General features: G+C 35.4%; 1 protein-coding gene across 2 annotated transcripts in view; it reads left to right on the forward strand.

Moving 5' to 3' along the window:
* The window catches only part of SNTG1 (syntrophin gamma 1), a 202,667-nt gene extending 188,589 nt beyond the window's left edge, over positions 1-14,078 (forward strand). For both annotated transcript variants that reach the window (XM_060128054.1, XM_060128055.1), the window contains one exon: positions 13,920-14,078. In XM_060128054.1, the coding sequence (XP_059984037.1) occupies positions 13,920-14,078 (159 nt within the window). The remainder of the gene's footprint in view (positions 1-13,919) is intronic.
* The last annotated feature ends 3,102 nt before the right edge of the window (positions 14,079-17,180 follow it).

The raw sequence follows: 17,180 nt of genomic DNA on the forward strand, positions 1-17,180 counted from the left end.
AATTCTGAGATTGGCTTTTTTCACTGAGCATAATGCCCTATGTAGGCATATTGATCGTTTGTCCCTTTTTATTGCTAAGTAGTATTCCATGATGTGGAATATGGAATATGGACCTCGTTTTGTTTAACCATTTATCTGTTGAGGGATATTTGACTGCAGTGTTTAGTTATTGCTCCTATGAATAATAGCGTACCCGCTTCTATGTAGACATGACATTTCATTTCTCTGGGATAAATGCCCAGGAGGGCAGTTGCTCAGTCATATGGAAAATGTTTATTTAGTTTTCAGGAAAATGCCAAACTGCTTTTCAAAGTAGTGGTGACATTTTACATTCCCACCAGCAATGTATGAGAAACCCAGTCTCTCTACATCCTCACCAGCATTTGAAATGGTCACTACTTTTTATTTTAGCAGTTCTCATCATAGTCTTAATTTGCATTTCCCTAAAGGCTAGCAATGATGAATAACATTTTACATGACTATTTTCTCTCTCTATATGTTCCCTTTGATGAAATGTCTTTTCCCGTTTTTTGCCTGTTTTCGAATTGTATTTTGTGATTTGTTTGACTTAGAGTTTTATGAGTTATTATGTATTTTGTATATGAGGATTTGTTAGACGTGTTGTTTGCAAATATTTTCTTTCATTTTGTAATTTATCTTTCATCTTTTTAACAGGGTATCTTGCAGAAAAATTTAAAAAAATTTTACAAACCCCATTTATCAGCTCTTTCTCTTAAAAATTATAATTCTGGTGTCATGTCAAAAATTCTTCAGCACGTCACAGGTGCCAAAGGTTCTCTCCTATGCTATTTTCAAAATGTCTTATAAGCTTTCCATTTACAGTTAAATATATGGCACGTCTGAGTTCATTTTCCTTCTGTAAGTTGTGGGGCTTGGCTGACCTCTGTTTTGCCTGTGGTTATCCAGTTACAGCAGCATCGTTTGCTGTAAAGACCGTTCTTCTTCTACTGAATTATTTCAGCAGCTTCATTGAAAATTACTTGGTTCTACCTCTGTGGTGCTGCTTCTTGCATCTGTCTCTTTGCCAGTGTTACACGTTCTTGGATAGAGTAGCTATATAATAATCCTTGAAATGGACGATTCTGTCCACTTTACTGTTACTTTTCAGAATGCGTTAGCTGTTCTAGTTGCTTTGTATTTCCCCAGACATTTTACAATTACCTTCTCTATATCCATGAATAATGTCACTGCCCCTTCGGTAGGGATGGCATAATCTATATATCAATTTCAGGAGAACTGACGTCTTTACTATGTTGATTTCTTAAAGCAATGAAAACAGAATATTTTTCTATTTTTTGCCCTTTTGATTTATTTCTTCAGTATTGTGTAGTTTTCATCATAAAAATCCTATGCATGTTTTGTTAGATTGGCATTTAGGTAAATCATTTCTTCTTTTTTTGAGGGAATGTAAATGATATTTTGAAATTTTTATCTTTCAACTATTAATGCTACTATGTAGCAATATAATTAATGTTTATATATTTACATTGCATCCTGAATCCTGTATATATGTATATATACACACACACACACACACACACACACACACACGTATATATATATATATATATATATATATATATATATATATATGCACTTAGTTCTAGGTCTTTTGTTTCTATTTTCGATTTTTTAAATTCTTTGCATTTATTTACACAGATTATTAAGCAAATCAGGAGAGATATGTTCCTTTTTTCAGATCCGTATCACATTACGATCTTTTTCTTGCCTATTTTGCTGCCTACAAATTTAAATACCATATTGAATACCAGTGATGAGTGCAGACATTCTTCATTTCTTCCTTATTTTAGGGGAAAGTCATTTAGCTTTTCACCATTAAGTATGATGTTAAATTTAGCGGTCTAATAGAAATTTTTTTCTCAGGTTGAGTTAGGTCCCCTCTATATCCATTTTTCTGAAAGTTTTTACCATGAATGGGTATCAATTAATACGACAATGTCAACTTTCTTGCTTAGCTTGTTAATGTAGTGGTTTATGTTCATTGATTTCCAAATACTGACCCTGTCTTACATTTCAGGAATAAACCGTACTTAGTGATGTGCAATTTTTATATATATTGCTGAATTTTATTTCTCAAAATTTTAAGGATTTTTGCTTTTACATCTATGAGAGATTTGGTCTGTAGGTTCTTTTGTTGTTGTTTTTTGCTTATTTTATTTTGCTTTGTTTGGTACTGTCTTTGCCTGGTTTTGGTATTGGGACAAACTGTCTTTATAAAATGAGTTGAAAATATTCCTCCTCTTTTACTTTCTGGAAGATACTGTGTACTATTTTTGTTGATTCTTTTTTTTTAACATCTTTATTGGAGTATAATTGCTTTACAATGATGTGTTAGTTTCTGCTTTATAACAAAGTGAATCAGTTATACATATGCATATATCCTTATATCTCTTCCTTCTTGCATATCCCTCCCTCCCACCCTGCCTATCCCACCCCTCTAGATGATCACAAAGCACCGAGCTGATCTCCCTGTGCTATGCGGCTGCTTCCCACTAGCTATTTATTTCACATTTGGTAGTGTATATATGTCCATGCCACTCTCTCACTTCCTCCCAGCTTACCCTTCCCCCTCCCTGTGTCCTCAAGTCCATTCTCTAGTAGGTCTGTGTCTTTATTCCCATCTTGCCCCTAGTTCTTCATGACCTTTTTTTTTTTCTTAGATTCCATATATATGTGTTAGCATACAGTATTTCTTTTTCTCTTTCTGACTTACTTCACTCTGTATGACAGACTCTAGGTCCATCCACCTCACTACAAATAACTCAATTTCATTTCTTTTTATGGCTGAGTAATATTCTATTGTATATATGTGCCACATCTTCTTTATCCATTCCTCTGTTGATGGACACTTAGGTTGCTTCCATGTCCTGGCTATTGTAAATAGAGCTGCAATGAACATTGTGGTACATGACTCTTTTTGAATTATGGTTTTCTCAAGGTATATGCCCAGTAGTGGGATTGCTGGGTCGTATGGTAGTTCTATTTTTAGTGTCTTAAAGAACCTCCATACTGTTCTCCACAGTGGCTGTAGTAATTTACATTCCCACCAACAGTGCAAGAGGGTTCCCTTTTCTCCACACCCTCTCCAGCATTTATTGTTTCTAGATTTTTTGATGATGGCCATTCTGACCGGTGTGAGATATCTCTTTGTAGTTTTGATTTGCATTTCTCTAATGATTAATGATGTTGAGCATTCTTTCATGTGTTTGTTGGCGATCTGTATATCTTCTTTGGAGAAATATCTAACTCAGAATGGATTAAAGACTTAAATATAAGGCCAGACACTATCAAACTCTTAGAGGAAAACATAGGCAGAACACTCTATGACATAAATCACAGCAAGATCCTTTTTGACCCACCTCCTAGGGAAATGGAAGTAAAACCAAAAATAAACAAATGGGACCTAATGAAACTTAAAAGCTTTTGCACAGCAAAGGAAACCATAAACAAGACCAAAAGACAACCCTCAGAATGGGAGAAAATATTTGCAAATGAAGCAACTGACAAAGGATTAATCTCCAAAATTTACAAGCAGCTCATGCAGCTCAATATCAAAAAAACAAACAACCCAATCCAAAACTGGGCAGAAGACCTAAATAGACATTTCTGCAAAGAAGATATACAGATTGTTGATTCTTTCCTTAAGGTTTAGTAGAACTCTCTAGTGGAACCATCTGGGCCAGGAGATTTCATTTTGGGGATTTTTAAAAATTAAGAATTTAACTTACTTAGTAAATAGCTATTCAAATGATCTATTCTTATCAGATGACTTGTGGTAATTTTTACTTTCCAAGGTCTTCATTAATTTTATCTAAGTTGTCAAATTTGTGTGTGTGGACTTTTCCATAGTATTTCCTTATTGTCACTTTGAAGTCTGCAGATTCTGTTATGACACCCCTGAGTCATTCCTGATACTAGTAATTGATGCCTTCTCTCTCTTTTTCTGTCAGGCTTGCTAGAGACTATTCAAAGAACCAGGATTACTTTCTCATTTATTTTCTCCGTTGAGTTCTGTGATCAGTTTAATGAATTCTGCTCTTATCTTATTTACTTCTTTTTGGTTGCTTTGGATTTATATTGCTCTTCTGTTTCTGATTTCACACGGTGGGATTTTTAAATTGTTAACTTGAAACTTCCTTGTTTCTAACATAAACATTTAATTCTATAATTTCCTTCTTAGTACTGCATTCACTGCATTCCACAAATTTTGATATATTGTATTTCTGTTTTCATTCAATTCAATGTGTTTTTAATTTCCCTCAAGGCTTCCTCTTTGACAGGTGGATTTTCTTTTTAGAAGTGTGATGTCTATGTTCTAAGTATCTGGGGATTTTTGTTATATTTATAGAATTGATTACTAGTCTGATACAGTTAGTCAGAGAACATACTCCATATGATTTCACTTTTTTTTTCTTTTTCTTACAGTCCAAGATATGACCTTATCTCAGATACTATACTTGTATAAGACAAAATAGACTTTAAAACAAAAATTTTCCAAAGAGAGAGAAGGGCATTATATAATGAAAAAAAGGGTCAATTCAACAAAAAGTTACAATGATCGTAAATATATATGCATCCAACATCAGAGCACCTAATATATAAAAATATTGACAGATCTGAAGGGAAAAATTGACAGAAACACAGCAATAGTAGGAGACTTCAATATCCCACTTTCAGTAAATCTAAGAGTTGTAGTTTTTTTAAAAGAAAAACAAAATTTAAAAACTCTTAGATAAAGAAAAAAGAGATATACTCAAATAAATAAATTCAGAAATGAAAGAGGAGACATTACAATGGATAACACAGAAATAAAAAAGGATACACCAACAAATTGGATAACCGGGAAGAAACTGATAAATTCCTAGAGACATAAAAACTAAATACTGAATCAAGAAGAAATAGAAAGTCTGAACAGAATAATAACAAACAAGGATTACAAATAGTAAGCCAAACTTTCCAAAAAGAAAAGCCCAGGACCGAAATGCTGCATAGGTCAACTCTAAAAAACATTCAAATAAGAGTTAATACCAAACTTTCTTAAACCCTTCTAAAATATATAAAACACTCCTAAAATGAAGTTATGAAGCCAGCATCACCCTGATTCCAAATCCAGACAAGGACAGCATTAGAAAAGAAAACTACAGGCCAGTATCCCTGATGAACACTGATAGAAAACTCCTTGATGAAATATTAGCAAGTCAAATTTGAAAGCATATTAAAAGAATTATGTAACATATCCAACTGGAATTTATGCCCAGGATATAAGTATGGTTCAACATATAAAAATCAATCAATGTGATACACCACATTAACAGAATAAAAGATAAAAAAAAATATTTCAATAAATGCAGAAAAGCATTTGATAAAATTCAACATCCTTTCATGATAAGAAGTCTCAACAAAATAGGTACAGAAGAAACATCCCTCAACACAATAAGGCTATATTTGAAAAACCCACAACTAACATCATATTCAATAGGGAAAAACTGAAACTGTTTCTTCTAAGATCTGGAACAAGGCAAGGATGCCCACTCATGTCACTACTATTCAACATAGTATTGAAAGTGCTAGCCAGAGCAATTCGGCAAGAAAAGGAAATAAAAGGCATCCAAATTGGAAAGAAAGAAGTAAAATTATTTCTGTTTGCAGATGACATTATCATATATATATATTAAAAAACCTAAAGACACCATAAAAATTGTTATAACTAATAAACAAATTTTACAAAGTCATAGGATACAAAATTGACATATAAAAGTCCGTGGCATCGCTATGCACTAACAAGGAACTATCTGAAAGGGAAGTTAAGAAAACGATCCCATGCACAATAGCAACAAAAAAGAATAAATTACTTAGGAATTAACTTTAAAAGGTGAAAGACTTGTACAATGAAGTTTATAAAACATTGATGAAGGAAATTTTAAAAGACACAAATAAATGGAAAGACAGCCCATGTTCATGAAATGGAATAATTAATATTGCTAAAATATCCACATTACCCAAGGTGATCTATAGATTCAGTGAAATACCTATCAAACATAATGATAATTTTTCCAGAAATAGAAAATATCCTAAATTCATATGGAATTGCAAAAGACCCCAAATAGCTAAAGCAATCTTGAGCAAGAAGAACAAAGCTGGAGGCATCACACTTCCTAACTTAAAATTGTATTACAAAGCTATAGTAATCAAAACAGTATGGTACAGGTATAAATATAGACATATAGACCAATGGAACAGAATAGAGATTCCAGAAATAAATCCACGCATTTATGGCCAACTGATCATTGACAAAGGTTCCAAGAACACACAATGAGAGGACAGTGTCTGTAAAAAATGATGCTGGAAAAACTGGACAGCTACATGCAAAAGAAGGAAATTGGACCACTATCTCACACCATACATAAAAATCAACTTAAAATGAATTAAAGACTTAAATATAATACCTGATACCATAAAACTCCTAGGAGAAAACATAGGGGAAAACCTTCTTGACATTGGTCTTGCCAATAATATTTTGGCTATGACTCCAAAAGAATAGGCAACAAAAGCCAAAGTGGGTAAGTGGTACTATATTAAATTAAAAAGCTTTGCACAGCAAAGAAAATAATTTTTAAAAAAAATAAAAAGGCACTCTACAGAATGGGAAAAATTATTATTTGCAAGCCACATATCCAATAATGAGTTAATTTCAAAAATATATAAGGAACTCATACATCTGAATACCAAAATTACAAATAACTCAGTTAAAAACAAGCAAAGGGTCTAAGAGACACTTCTCAAAAAAAGAAACTTAAATAACTAACAAATATACGAGAAGTTGCTCAATGTTTCTAGTTCTCAGGGAAATGCAAATCAAAACCACAATGAGATATCACCTTACACCAATTAGGGCGACTATTATCAAAAGGACAAAGGATAACAATGTTGGCAAGGATGTGAAGAAGGGAACCCTGTGTACTGCTGGCGGGAATGTAAATTGGTACAACTCTTATGGAAAACAATATGAATATTCCTCAAAATAATTAAATAAGATTGCCACATTATCCAGCAATTCTACTTCTGGGTATATTTCCAAATAAAATGAAATCTGTATCTTGAAAATATATCTGCACCTCCATGTTCATTACAGCAGTATTCACAATAGTCAAGACATGGCAAAAACCCTAAATGTCCTTTAATAGATGAATGGATAAAGAAAATAGATCAGGTAGATGGATAGGTACATAGATACATAGGGATAGAGGTATGTGCATACACATAAAATGGAATATTATTCAACCTTACAGAAAGAGGACATCTTGTTATTTCTGACATGGGTGGAGCTGGAGTATATTATGCTAAGCAAAATAAGCAAGACACAGAAAGAGAAGTACAGCGTGATCTCACTTACATGTAGCATCTGAAATAGTCACGTTCAGAAGCAAAGAGTAGAGTGGGGGTTGCCAGGGACTCGGGGGAGGGGGAGGGAAATGGAGTGATGTTGGTCCAAGGGAACAAAGCTTCAGTTAGATAAGATTAATAGAGAGCTAACGTATAATGTGATGATTGTATGTAACAATATTGAATACTTGAAACTTGCAGCGAGGATAGATGGTAAATAAACCACCCCCAACACACACGATAGTAGTTATAGAGGTGACGGTATGTAAATTAGCCTGACTGTGCTACACTTTTTACAATGTATACGTATATCAGAACATCAAGTCATGCACCTTAAATACATACAGTGGTATATGTCTAAAATATCAAAATAAAGCTTTACAAAAGAAAACTTGAGCCAATGTTTTAAATATGGACACTGTTGCAGGGTTTCTTTTCTTTTAAAAATGATTTTTAAAGTGATAAAGTGATTTAGCAAATGGACTCAGATCTTGCTATATGTGATAAGTAGACAACTTTAAATAAAACACGCTCTAATAGTACATTAATACATTCCCGGTTACAAGGCAAATACATTACAACCAGAGTTTATTGAACAAGAGATATTGTTTGTTTGGGGAATATGAGTGTTTGAGTTGCCATATGTATTACAAGATTAAAAGTTCTAAGTAGCGTTTAAATTTTTGGTTGTGAAAAGTCTCAGAAATACTGAAAAAAGAGGGGAGTTGGGGGAACATACTTTTTTGTTGTTGTTGTTGCTTTTGTTGTTTCATGGCTATAGAAGGACAATGTTATAATACAAAAGCCTGTTATATTTTTTTTCTCTGAAAGTAGAAATTCATAAATTCTCACTTCGTTACTCAGAAAGCTTAATAAATTTCCCATCTGTTTTCCAAAGCCTCATTAAACTTCCCAGAACTTTCCTAGTAGAACAGGGGAATGGTTCCCAATTGAAATCATGAGTAATATTGTAGTTATTTGACAATTTATTAAAAAGCTCATTTTACTGTATTGGGTACTTTTTAAAAAGTGCTTAATTGATGTTGTGAGTATAGGTACTAGTACATCAAGGATTACTACCATATACTCATAGTTGTGTCCATAGCTAAATTTTCCAGGTAAAAAATACAGTTTTTGTTTGTTAGTTTTAACATTTATTATCTTTAGGTATATCCATTTTAAAATTGTAATTTGATAATATGGCTAGACAATCCCCTGACTTCAAAACAGGCTGCCTTCTAAAAGCATTGTTGTCGCTGTATTCATTGAAATTCATGACCACTCCCCCCATGAAAACACTGTTATAATACTTCCTAAACTAGTGTGTACAGCATATTAATCCTAAATTACTGGATTTGAGGTCTGGCAGCCAAGGCAGTGCTTTTTGTACAATAAGAGAAAGAAAAAGAAAATTGCTTTTTTATTTAGTGGAACCATGCAGAGTTTGGAAACATTTCTAAATGGACTTCTTCCCCAAAACCCTTTCCTGCCCCCAATCTCCATGGCCTCAGAGACTTCAAGCTGCCATAAGAGACCTTCTTGCACAATATAAGGTTTAGTAAGACTTAAATCAGAAATTGAGGATTGAGTTCCAGTAAGGCTACTTTCCAGCTATTCTCTATAAATCTTCATTTTCTCATTATAAATTGTGGATAAGTGTCTGCCTAAAAGGGTTGCTCTTGGGACAGTATGTTCCCTGGTTTGAAGGTAAAAACTGAATATATAACACTGTGAATGGAACATTTTGTATGCTCAGTAAGCATCTGTCAAAGATCCCACTGAAGAATTCATGATGTGCTGAAATTCGCCTTTTGGAAGAAAATAACCAGTCATCTAAGCAAATTCCTGTTTGGCAATTGAGGTCTCATAAATTAGGACGTTTAATATTCACAAAACCGGGCAGGTATTGAGGATGAAGGAGCTCCCTCTGCATAAAAGATGAAGGATCGGCTTCCTACTTATCCTGCTTGTCACAGTTTCTGACTCTTTTTGGCATCTGGAACCAAAGGTTTTCTAAAACGCCAAGACCTTTTTGCTTTCACTGCAAACTCTCCAGAGCCCCAGCTGTTTAGATCATGGGGAAGAAAAATGAGGACAGGGCACGCTCCTGCTTGGTAATGCAGGTCCTTCATCAATCCTGTTTGGTGATGCCTCATAGTATAGAAGAAACTGGAGCAGCTGGAAATAAATCGGGGAAATTAGTAATTGTGTGTGTGTGTCTGTGTGTGTGTGTCTGCGTGTTATATACCACTTATTTCATCTAAAATTTTATTTCAAACGATTGGATTAGGAAAAGTAATATGTGATAAAGGAGAACTCTGGACAGGAGATTCCTCTACCTTTAAGAGAGCTCCTAAACTCCTGGGAATCATGAGGGTTCTGAATCATGTTTATTTCTCACTGAGAAGGTTTTTTCTCCTTATACATAATTTATTTTTCAAGCCTCTTATATTCTCCATAAGGATATTGACTTTTATTTACCCATGTGTGTTAAGAATCCAAATTATTGGGCTTCCCTGGTGGCGCAGTGGTTGAGAGTCCGCCTGCCGATGCAGGGGATATGGGTTCGTGTCCTGGTCCAGGAAGATCCCACATGCTGCGGAGCGGCTGGGCCCGTGAGCCATGGCCGCTGAGCCTGCGCTTCCGGAGCCTTGTGCTCCGCAACGGGAGAGGCCACAACAGTGAGAGGCCTGCGTACAGCAAAAAAAAAAAAAAAAAAGAATCCAAATTATTCTCTAACTTGGTAAACTAGAAAACTTAAACTGGCATTTTTTAGGTAAAACAAATATATTAACCACCTCCAAAACAAGTAGCTGTTAAAGGGAATCTGTCCATGGTATGATGCATTTTTCTTCCTTTTTGCCAAAAGTCACCATTTATCTATAGAAGAAATGTAATTGTATTTAATATAAGTAAAAACATTTTGAAAATCAGAATTTTAAGAATAAAGATACACTTGAAAGCATTTTCCAAGGAGGTAAAGTAACTCAAAATAATCAGGTCTGGTGTTATCATCTCATAATAAAAAAAAAAAGCAAAATTACAAAAGTCATGAAAGCATTTGAAAATGGAAAAAAATAAACTGAATTTTGACCTGAAAAGTTAACTATTTGATTATAAAAATAGTAATTATTGGATCTATCTGGAAGCTCCCTGGGAAAGCCCATATTTGCAGTGCTTGTCATTACTTGACGTGACTCAGAACTTGTTCGTTGGGAAAACCCATCCCAAGGTATGTACTGAAAACAGTTAGCAGCAATTTCTGTAAGACTACAGCAAACTGCGCTGGTGATTCCGGCTGTAACAGGTGTGAGGTGCTGTCTCACGGTGGGCTTGACTTTCATCTCTCTGACGATGACTGATGGTAATCATCTTTCCATGTACGTGCTGGCCATCTAGCTACGTGTCTTCTCTGAAAAAATGTCTATTCATATCTTCTGCTCATTCTTTAATCGGATTGTTTTTTTGCTGTTGAGTTATATGAATTCTTTATACGTTTTGGATAGTAAGCCCTTATCAGATATATGGTTTGAAAATCCTCCTTTCAGATGCTCAACCAAAGATCTTGGAATCATCCTTGACTCAATTTTACTGTCAATCCCACACATTTTTTAACTGGAAACTTTACAACTTCCCTTCTTTCAATCTTATTCCCAGAGAGTTTATTATCAACAGTGTGGCCAGAATTATCATTTTAATACTCAATACCAATTCTTGTCACTCTGTGCTGAAAAGTCTCCAGTGGTTTTCCATGGCAGTCAGAGTAAAGCTCATAAAGGGCTCATCTGCACTACAGTTTCTGGCCTGAGTTATATCTTTGACCTCATTTCCTATTAATTACTCCATAATTCACTCCATCCCAGCGCTGATGGTCCCTGGCTTTCCTCAAGCTCTCCTAGAATGTCTCTGTCTCAGGGCCTTTGAAATTGACTTCTGCCGGGAATGTTTCTCTCACAAACATCCAGGTGGTTTACTCCTTTGTCCCGTTAGGTTTCACCTCCAGAACAATATGGATTTCCCTGTCCTGCATGCCCTCCCACACTCTGCTCTCTTCCATGCCTTATTTTCTGGAGTATACTTATTATTATATTCAGAAATATTATATTTCACTTGTTTATGCCCTTATATGTTGTCTCTTGCCACAAAAATGTAACTCCCATTAGACCATTTTTTTCTGTCTGTTCTGCTCACTACTTTATCTTTTCACCAAGAAAAAGACTAGATGCATAGTAAGCACTCAATAAATATTCATTGAATGAATGAATGATTAACTTTTGAGGAGAATTCTGTTTAGTGAGATTCCTGGGACTCAGAAGAGCTCTATTACAAGGAGATGGTAAATAGCTTGGTGGACCCACCTGTGGACGCTCCGTAGCTAGGTAAATTCTGTAGGTCAGAATTTACATTAGAAATGAGGGAAAGAGTGTTACTAGTGTATACAGAAATGCAAATCGAAGCCTTAGGAGTGGATGTGATGACCAAAGGTGACTACCGAGCCCGAGGGAAGATGAGTTGACTCTGGAATCAAGGACCAAACTTGAACACATCTCTGCCTCTTATTTTATCTTCTAATTACCTATCATTTCCTGCCTACCCACATCCAAAAAAAGGTGTAAAAATTTGAAAATGCCAGTGTCTGCATCAAATAATTGACATATACTTGACAAGGTACGAATCACTGAAAATACTAATCATCCCCCAAATATCTATATATTTAGACTATTTGCTTTTTTGACAACCAAGATATAATCTCCAATCTAATAAAGTGTGGCACAACCATTTTTGAGAAAAAGTTGTTATATTTTTGCCTAGTTGCAACGCTCAACAGTATTCTCCCCTTCACCAAGTGTAAATTGTATGTTTTTTATTGTTTTGTTTTTTAATAATATACAAGCATATCTCATGCTTTCCAGAACTTTCCCATCCTTTTTACAGCTGGTGGATTTTTAGGGGTTGACGCTGAACGTATTCAAAGTCTGCACCTGAAATAAACTGGCTACACAGAGAACGAAGGGGTGAATTTTGGGCTTGAATTAAGGCCAGAGGAAACCTGCTAGGTGACCAATAACACATCGCGGCAACATGAAGCAGATTGCTAAAAATACGGCTCCTGAAATCATAATGACTGAGTAAAATCATTTCGAGTTGGAATCATTTTAGGAATTTAAAATAGTTAAACCAGATCTTTGCTGTTTTAACATTTGCCATAGGAAACTGACTAAGATATTCTGAAGTTTTGGAGGGAATCACTCTGACAGCATAGCTATTTCATCCACATTGTACTGAACTATGAATCTATATTGTGGCCTATTGTCCTCCTATTACATATCCGAGAAAGTACTACTGAAGTGAACTATTTTATTTAAATAGTTCCTTGGTACATGACAGATATTACAATATGTCCTAAGTGAATGAATACTTTATATTATTTTCCATTGCCACATACCATGAATTGAAAACACCATCAGCAATGTGCCTATTACTTGCAATTCTGCATCCTTTATTACTATGTATTGACATAGCGTCAGTTTCGTCAGCAATTCCGTAGGGTTTCTTATGCTCTAGTTATCCTCTCTGTGACAAGTTTATCAAATAGACCTCATCAAGCACATATTTTTATTCTTCTTCTCTCAATCCTTTTGGAATTAGATCATTTTTATGGGACTGTTGATGGTTTTTCATAAAAATACTTGTGACGTCAGCTTTCGAAACCTATCCTGAGCACCGACTCATGATTTTACAGCTAAGCTGATATCATTTGTGGTTTGAAGTAACTTCTTTCTATTTTCATTTCAATATATATATCATTTGGTGCTACTGGTTGGTGCTACATTTCCTTAAGTACCCAAATGGGAAATATATTTCCAAAACTCCAAACAGTTAGTGGGCCCTGGCTAACATTTTTTTGACAACCAAGTATGTTAATCAGAATTAATTAAATTTAAAATGAATGCATTCATTATATTTTGGAAGTGAACCCTTTGGCTTCTAGTGCCTTAAACGTTCATATCCCCTTGCTCTCAGTATTTCATATTCATTGTCCTACGACAAACAGCAACTTATTCTAGATAGTAGTGAAGAATACTTAATTATTCCAATCCAAATTTTTCATTTGAATTGTGTGTAAAGAGATAAAAATACTTTTAAAGCTGTTTCTCTTTACTTACACTATGTCAAAAGTAGAATTTTAATCTGGTCAAATATATTTCTATGCAGCATTTATCAATATTGAAAAGACTCTCATGGGTGATAAGAATGTTTAGTTCTTCTGACTCTCGGGCCACTGTATTTTGAAGTCAATTGGCAATGCATTTGAAAGTAACATATTGAACAATAACGCCTACAGTGTCCATAAGTTAGATGTCATTGATTCTAGTTAAGTTTATTGCACTTGAAAGAAAAGCTCTGGCTATTATCTAGTGGTGTAGTTATTCTCCATTTATTTTCAGGACGCTGGTTTCTATTTCACATGACCACCTCTCTCTCCCTTTCAGGAGCTGGAATTTTCGAACCTGTTTGCTGTTCTTCACTGCATTCACTCGTTCTTTGCCGCCAAGGTGGCTTGTTTGGACCCTCTCTTTTTAGGCAATCAGGCTACTGCCTCTGCTGCTCCCAGCTCCGGCATGATGAGCAAAGCCAAGTACATGACTTGACGGCCTGAGCTTGGCATCCCTCTTACCTTGACTTATAAAAACAATCATACTCGTCGCTGTAGACCCTGGAGAAGCAATCACATCATAGTCAACAGTGAAGCCAAGTTGAAATTTCAGCAGGAAAGCAGGTCATACGTATCTCAGAAGCACTTGTGTTTTGAAGGCCTCTGGGAATCATTCTGAATGAACAGGATAGCTTGCTCTCTATCGGTGGGTCGGTTCCAGCGTGTTGCTTTCATCAGAAGAGAAGACGAAAGAATGAATGACTCGAGTATGTAAATAATATAAAAAATTGTAAGCTACCTATAAATAAAAATACCCATTAAATGGTCATTTCGGCATTTTAGATTATTTGGTATGACAAATACATGATGGGCCTGGTCAGGAACGCATACCCCATCACTGCATCAGGAACAACAGAAAGGAGACAGTTGCACAGAGACCAGCAGGCAAAAACCCTCGTCAAAGAAGAAAGCACTTTAACCCCCTGGTGTGGACTTCTCCTCCCATGAGCTGACACTGGTACTCCAATGTTTGTTTATCTTATTGTAGAATATTGCTGAGAATTGCAAAAGGATCATACATTTTACCTACGGTAGACACAATGTGAAACAGACTATTTCTTCCTTGGGTCACTGACACTGAGTGTTTTATTTGCAGCCAGTGACATTCAAAGATGCCAAAATGTGTCACTTTAATGATGAATGAAGGGAACATCCATGAACCTCTTGTTCTTTCCTTCATTTAAGGAGATTTATATTTTACCTGGAGTTTATTATTAAATTAAAATTTCATGAATTTTCAGTGACCCCCCAAAACCTTGTAGAGAAAATAATATCAACCCATGCGGTGTAAGAAACAATTCTGTGTAATCCTGACCCTACCTGTTAATGCTGAACCACAGTGTCCCTAGGAAGCATTCTCAAAGCTGTGACTTACGTTGGGTGAATGACATCTTTCCATTTTAGTTAGAGTTTATGAAAGAATAAGGTGAGATATGAAAATAAAATTTTAAATTTCTGACTTGTCATGAAAAGTGATTATGTAATGCCAAACTGTTTGAGTTATTTTAGGCGTCTTGTCTTAGGAATGCAAGTGTGAAGAGATTGGGAATTTGAAAGCCCTGAAGTTGTGTGCACACGACTCGGATCCCAGGTGTTACATAACTATTTGTATAACATTTTCTTTCCTTCAAAGCAGCTGTACTGAAATTTACTTTTAAACAACCACCTTCCCATTAAGAAAAAAATTGCTTTTTTTAATACACATGTTCCCAACTAAATCAAACATTGGATCCTTCCTTGTGAAAATGACCAATTATCTAATAAGGTGGATTGATTTTTTTTAATAAGAAAGAAAAAAGTCACTCAAGAAGGAAACATTATTTGTAAAAAGGACACATGAAAATTATAATTAAAAATAAACATCAAACTATTTCCATAATCATTATAAATTATTAATTCACTTTTCATCTGATTAACTCTTAAGTGCATTAAATTGAAAAGGAAAAGTGAAGGTTCACAGTTGTACCTGGCAAGTGTTAAGTTCTATCTAGGATGACTTTTGAAAAGAACTGGGGCAGGACTTCCCTGGTGCAATGGTTAATAATCCGCCTGCCAACATAGGGGACACAGGTTCGAGCCCTGGTCCAGGAAGATCCCACATGCTGTGGAGCAACTAAGCCCGTGAGCCGAAACTACTGAGCCTGCGAGCCACAACTACTGAGCCCACACACCACAACTGCTGAAGCCCATACGCCTAGAGCCCGTGCTCCGCAGCAAGAGAAGCCACCACAATGAGAAGCCCACGCACCGCAACAAAGAGTAGCCCCCGCTTGCCGCAGCTAGAGAAAGCCCTTGCGCAGCAAAGAAGACCCAACACAGCCAAAAAATAAAAAAAAATAAAAAGAACTGGGGCAAACTGGACAATATACAGTTTAATATAATTTATACTGAACATCAAACTAAATACATATCCATAATTGGGATAACACTATGGAATTATTGCTCACTGTGTTTTGATCAAACAGAGCAGTCCTTTTATTGGATTGGCCAAAAAGTTCGTTCGGGCTTGTCCGTAAGATCTTTTTGGCCAGCCCAGTAAAATCAGAAGCCCACCAAAAACAGGCTTCAGGAGGCCACCAGCTCAGGCGGTGGAGTGGAAGGAGGGGGCAGCTGCCTTAGGATCCGCAGCCGCAGTGGCCAGCTCATCACAGACCCTCTGTTACCAGCTCGAGTTTCGTGTCAGCCCGCCCCGCGCTAGGGTGACGTCAGTGTGTCCGTGGTGTGAGAATCAGTGGATTCACAGGCAATATGAAATGGACTGCTTAGCCTAAAGAAAGAAAAAGGGTTTTAAAACTTTCTACAAGTGTAATGTAATCATTAAAAAAAAATGTCAGGTTTTGTAAAACTCCATTTAAAAAATACAAAAAGGTGATTTAATTAAATATCCTTTTTGTGTATCATAAAAATCTTCTAGGCTGTACTTACGTGTGTAATAAAGGAAAAGGTGCACAATGAGATATGTGTGGGTATATATCTCCTTGTACAACACACACACACACACACACACTCGTATATATATAATAAAATGCTAATCCCATATTATATAGAAGAATATATTTCAAATAAATATATTAATATACTTTAAATTTACACTGTAAATTGTAGCCTGAATTAAAATTTATGATAATACCATATTGTGTTTATTTTTGATACTCTTGAAAAAAAAGCCATGGGCCCAAATTGCTACTTAACATGATTAGTGGAGAAGCCACCTACTAAAAAATATTATTTTGATTTTCCTCAGTTAGCAAATAGTGTTGAATGTTTCCTTTCACAGTGCAATGAGTAGACACTGTCATTTGCTATAACTTGGACTACTTGAGTAAGAAAGTTTAGAAATGAACAAAAATACTCAGATAAATCTCTATTTCTCATGTAATTTAGGTTTAGGTGCATGAGATTTATTCATCAAATCCTGGTTCGTATTAGGGCACATTTTAACGACAGAATGCTTAATTATGTGCTAACCTCTCCAGTGCCTTGGTATATGTGTGTATGTGTGTGTGTGTGTGTGTGTGTGTGCATACACATTATACAT

This window comes from Lagenorhynchus albirostris, chromosome 17, assembly GCF_949774975.1.
Source record: "Lagenorhynchus albirostris chromosome 17, mLagAlb1.1, whole genome shotgun sequence".
NCBI classification, from domain to species: Eukaryota; Metazoa; Chordata; class Mammalia; order Artiodactyla; family Delphinidae; genus Lagenorhynchus; species Lagenorhynchus albirostris.